The 4,202-nt window shown below is 40.3% G+C and overlaps 1 protein-coding gene across 1 annotated transcript; it reads left to right on the top strand.

Annotated features, from left to right (window-relative positions):
* The first annotated feature begins 772 nt into the window (after positions 1-772).
* LOC139554468 (ly-6/neurotoxin-like protein 1) lies at positions 773-2,888 on the top strand. The gene is made up of 3 exons (XM_071367280.1): positions 773-915; positions 1,651-1,761; positions 2,342-2,888. Exons 1-3 carry the CDS (start codon positions 861-863, stop codon positions 2,548-2,550), a joined length of 375 nt encoding a protein of 124 aa, XP_071223381.1. The 5' UTR covers positions 773-860; the 3' UTR covers positions 2,551-2,888.
* Positions 2,889-4,202: the final 1,314 nt, after the last annotated feature.

Here is a 4,202-nt window from a genome sequence, read left to right as displayed (position 1 = left end):
AATAAGGCTGTAACGTAACAAAATGTGGAAAAGGTAAAGGGGTCTGAATACTTTCCGAAGGCACTGTACATCACAAGAAAGAGAAGAACGATAACTTAATTTTGATGGGTGTGCATTTTTTGTAGAATTGAAAAAAGTAATAATTGAATGCAGTTGAAACGTTTACAAATTATGCTCTGAAATCAGTGGCGTGCCGTGGGCCTGGGGCTTCAGTGAGGTCCTACACAGTCCCACCCGAACTTCTAGGGCCTAGAATACACAACGTCCTACTACAGCATCGGTATGAACAGTTAATCAATGTATGCACTTTACTGTATTTACATTTGGAACACGTCTGAGTGACTATTCACTTTTTAGTGGAATAATTTCTTCTCAACCATGTCACTATTAATTATCATCATCATACGTAGTGAGTTTCCCCATTGAGTATGTACCCCTGTACTCTTTTACAAAGATAACCTTTCTATGTATCCCATGTGTAATAAATAATCATACTAAATACACTTTCAAAAAAATCTGCTACTACGAGACACTACATGATGTATTTTTGTGTGTGTGAAAGGATTGAACAGATAATCAAACAAAGATGTTCAATTAAATCCACTTTTTGACTGAGCAATCCAATGTGATGTAAATGATAAGATACTGTCTGCATTCCAGACTTCTTTTCAGGCAAATGTCCTCTTAGCACCCTCATGGAAGGCATTAAAACCTGCTCTACTTCATTCTAGTCTCCATCTGCATCACACCTTTAGCAGGAAACTGGACATTTCCCCATTCTTTCCAGTCTCTATAAAGTGAGTACATTCTGCGATTAGGCCTCCTATTGACAACAACAAACACTACCCTCCTACAAGAAGATGAAGAGTAATATTTTGATTGCGCTGACTGTCCTGGTGGTCTTCATAGCAGTGGGTAAGTCACATCAGCTTCATCTGTTCCTATGGCAATATTCAAAGACAGATACAGTAATAGGTTGTGATTTGATTAGTTCAGGTTTTTCGTAAATTCTGTACTAGGTACCTTTTATTTTCTAAGGCTATAAAGTTGTAATATGATGTGGTGGTAGACATCCGTGGGATGCATGTCACATATTCTGTATCCAACAAAGGAGTTTGAAGAACCTGAGAGTGCTTTCTATTGTTTTAGTCTGATTACCAGTAAAAATGATGGATATTTTCCATGGGTACCGAGAACGTTCTTATACTGTATGACAAGTTTATTCTCCTGTGGTAGCAGCACCTTCACTAATAAGAGGATATTGACTCTATTGTAATGACTGAACCACATTTAATTGGCAAACGTGTAGATAAGAGAAGCCACTAAACACACTTCTAGTTTCAGGGCTGCGCTGTGTGTACAACATCAATTTACACAGTATACAACCGACCACTCATTTTCATGTATATACCTAATACCTATACATACTGTGAATGTCTAAACATGTACGTTTCAGCTTTTTATTGTGAATTGCTGAGTGAGTTATAGGTATGACGTCAACCTGTCTTCTTTCATTCTGATGCCACTCATGACGTTCAGTCAGGTTCTCCTATCTACCTACTGTATCATTGTTTGTGTCGTATTGTATTGTATTGTGTTGAACTGCACATGATTCATCAACTTCTCTTGCCTCTCCTCCATGTTCCACAGCCCAGTCCTTGACCTGTAAGCAGTGCAGTGTGGGGATCTTTGGGACATGTTTCCTTCCCACAAACATGGTGTGTGACAACTCCACTCTCAACTGCTTCACCGGAGAAGCAAGTAAGGAAACCTGTACACAAAAACTTGTGAATGTGCAATGAATTAGCATTCACTGGGTGTACAAAACATTAGGAACACCTTCATAATATTGAGTTGCACCCACTTTTGCCCTCAGGACAGCCTCAATTCGTTGGGGCATGGACTCTACAAGGTGTCGAAAGCCTTCCAAAGGGATGCTGGCCCATGTTGACTCTAATGCTTCCCACAGTTGTGTCAAGTTGGCTGGATGTCCTTTGGGTGGTAGACCATTCTTGATACACACTTGAAACTGTCGAGCATGAAAAATCCAGCAGCGTTGCAGTTCTTGACACACTCAAACTAGTGTGCCTGGCACCTACTACCATACCCTGTTAAAAGGCACTTAAATCTTTTGTCTTGCCCTCTAAATGGCACACATAACACAATCCATGTCTCAAATGTATCAGTGCAACTGAGTCCTCCCCTTCATCTACACTGATTGAAGTGGATTTAACAAGTGACATGAATAAGGGATCATAGCTTTCACCTGGATTCACCTGGTCAGTCTGTGTCATGGAAAGAGGTGTTCCTAATGTTTTGTCCAACATCTCATTCCATCTAGATTTCAATGCCACTGGGGCTCTGAAACTCCACACCCGTGGTTGTCTGGACACAGACCTGTGTGGCAAGACCTTCACTGCAACCATCATTGGTGCTGGTATCACGAGCAGCTTCTCATGCTGCCAGACAGACCTGTGTAACGGGGCCAGCTCCGTCCAGGTCTCTGTGACTGTAGCCCTCAGCGCCGCCCTGATGGCCTGGGGCGTTTAGACTGGATATCCGGTGACAAAAAATGACTTCTGTTCACAGTATTGTTTAAACCTGTTACACTTCTGTTCACACTGTTTAAACCTGTTCCACACTGTTTAAACAGGTTTCAGACTACTTTGTCTCCATCCTCTATTAACTAGGTTTGGCACCGTGAGCTCAGAATTGTTTTTAAACTCCTCATCTACTTTAATAACATTTATCAAATGAATAATACTTGCAACTATGATATGCAACAACTTGAAGTGCCTTTACACTACTCTACTGAACACATATACCAATGCTGTAATATTATTCTGAATAATAAATTCATTAAGTCGTGTCACAAAACGGAAATAAAAGGAGCTGTTTTTCATTGTTGACACAATAGTGTCGTCTACACTTTTATATTCAGACATTTTATTGAGAATGTACTGTTTGGTCAAAATGCTGAAACAATAATGGATGTTTGCATGATAATAAGTTGAACAAATACTGCTTTAGTTTGGAGGCTGCCAATCTGTCAAACATAAGAAACTGTAACTGAGCAAATGGTCAAATAAATAAAAGACAAACTTATGAAACATCTAGGGTTAGGTTATGGCTAGGGTAAGGGTTGAGCCAGTGTGTGGACATCAAGCTAGTGTCAGTGTGCATCATTTGGGTGTCTATTCACATTAGCCTACGTTAATGTGTCTTGTACAGTAGGAGATTCCACCCTGACACCATTAGCAGCTTTGGCAGCCAAACTCAGCTGGCAGACAGGCTGATGGAATCTTTCTCCACCCTGTTTCCCTACAACTCACTTTCAAACCAATAGCGCCATCAAGTGCATGAGAGAGACGACAGCACATTGATGAATCCACGACTAGGCCCGATGCTGTCAAATGTCCAGAAAATAGTACTTCATTCAGATGACTGGTGGGTTTGATTTCGGATTCAGTGGGGTTCTACCACAGCAAACACCTACATATACATTTTTCATTATGAGCACTTCAATATATATAAGCAGCTCTCATTGATCTCAAAGGCAAGATTTAAACACAGCATCTGTTTCCCCTGAGGAATGTAATGTTATGTACACATCATGTGATAACAATGGTATTATATATAGTAGCTTGTGTTTTATACCCTTCTGGCGCAGAGCATATAAATATGAATAAACCCACCTAATTGTCATGATATCACAATATTCCAGGAAATTGAATTCGTCAAATATGAAAATATGTAGATAATTGTCTACCTACATAATGACACATTTCAGAAAAGGAATACACCAGAACACCTGATTAAGTGTCACACAACACTTCCAAAGGTCTGTTACATAAGCTTATCACTGACGCTTGAGTGCCTGACCCGATGAGCAGACAACCGACATTTAAATATCTTCATGTACAGTAAGTAGGCTGCATTACAAGATGAAACGACTCAATATCGCGGTCTGCCGGCCTTTGGGCTAGTACAGGTGCAATTCCTTCCACGTTGTGTAGGCTTATTTTTTTTAATTTCATAAGCCAAATTGCATAGATGTCCTACTATAGACTAATTGTCGGGGAAATGTAATTACACCTTCCCTTCTTAGCCCCTCTCTTTTCCACGTCTCTCTCGCGTACACACACAATCGGCGGAGTTCAGTTGCGTCGGCTAGGTTAACAACGGAGTATTAAACATCACTT

Source organism: Salvelinus alpinus, chromosome 26 (genome assembly GCF_045679555.1).
Source record: "Salvelinus alpinus chromosome 26, SLU_Salpinus.1, whole genome shotgun sequence".
Lineage (NCBI taxonomy): Eukaryota > Metazoa > Chordata > Actinopteri > Salmoniformes > Salmonidae > Salvelinus > Salvelinus alpinus.
The sequence above is the reverse complement of the archived record's forward strand: the minus strand, read 5'-3'. Positions and strand labels throughout refer to the sequence as shown.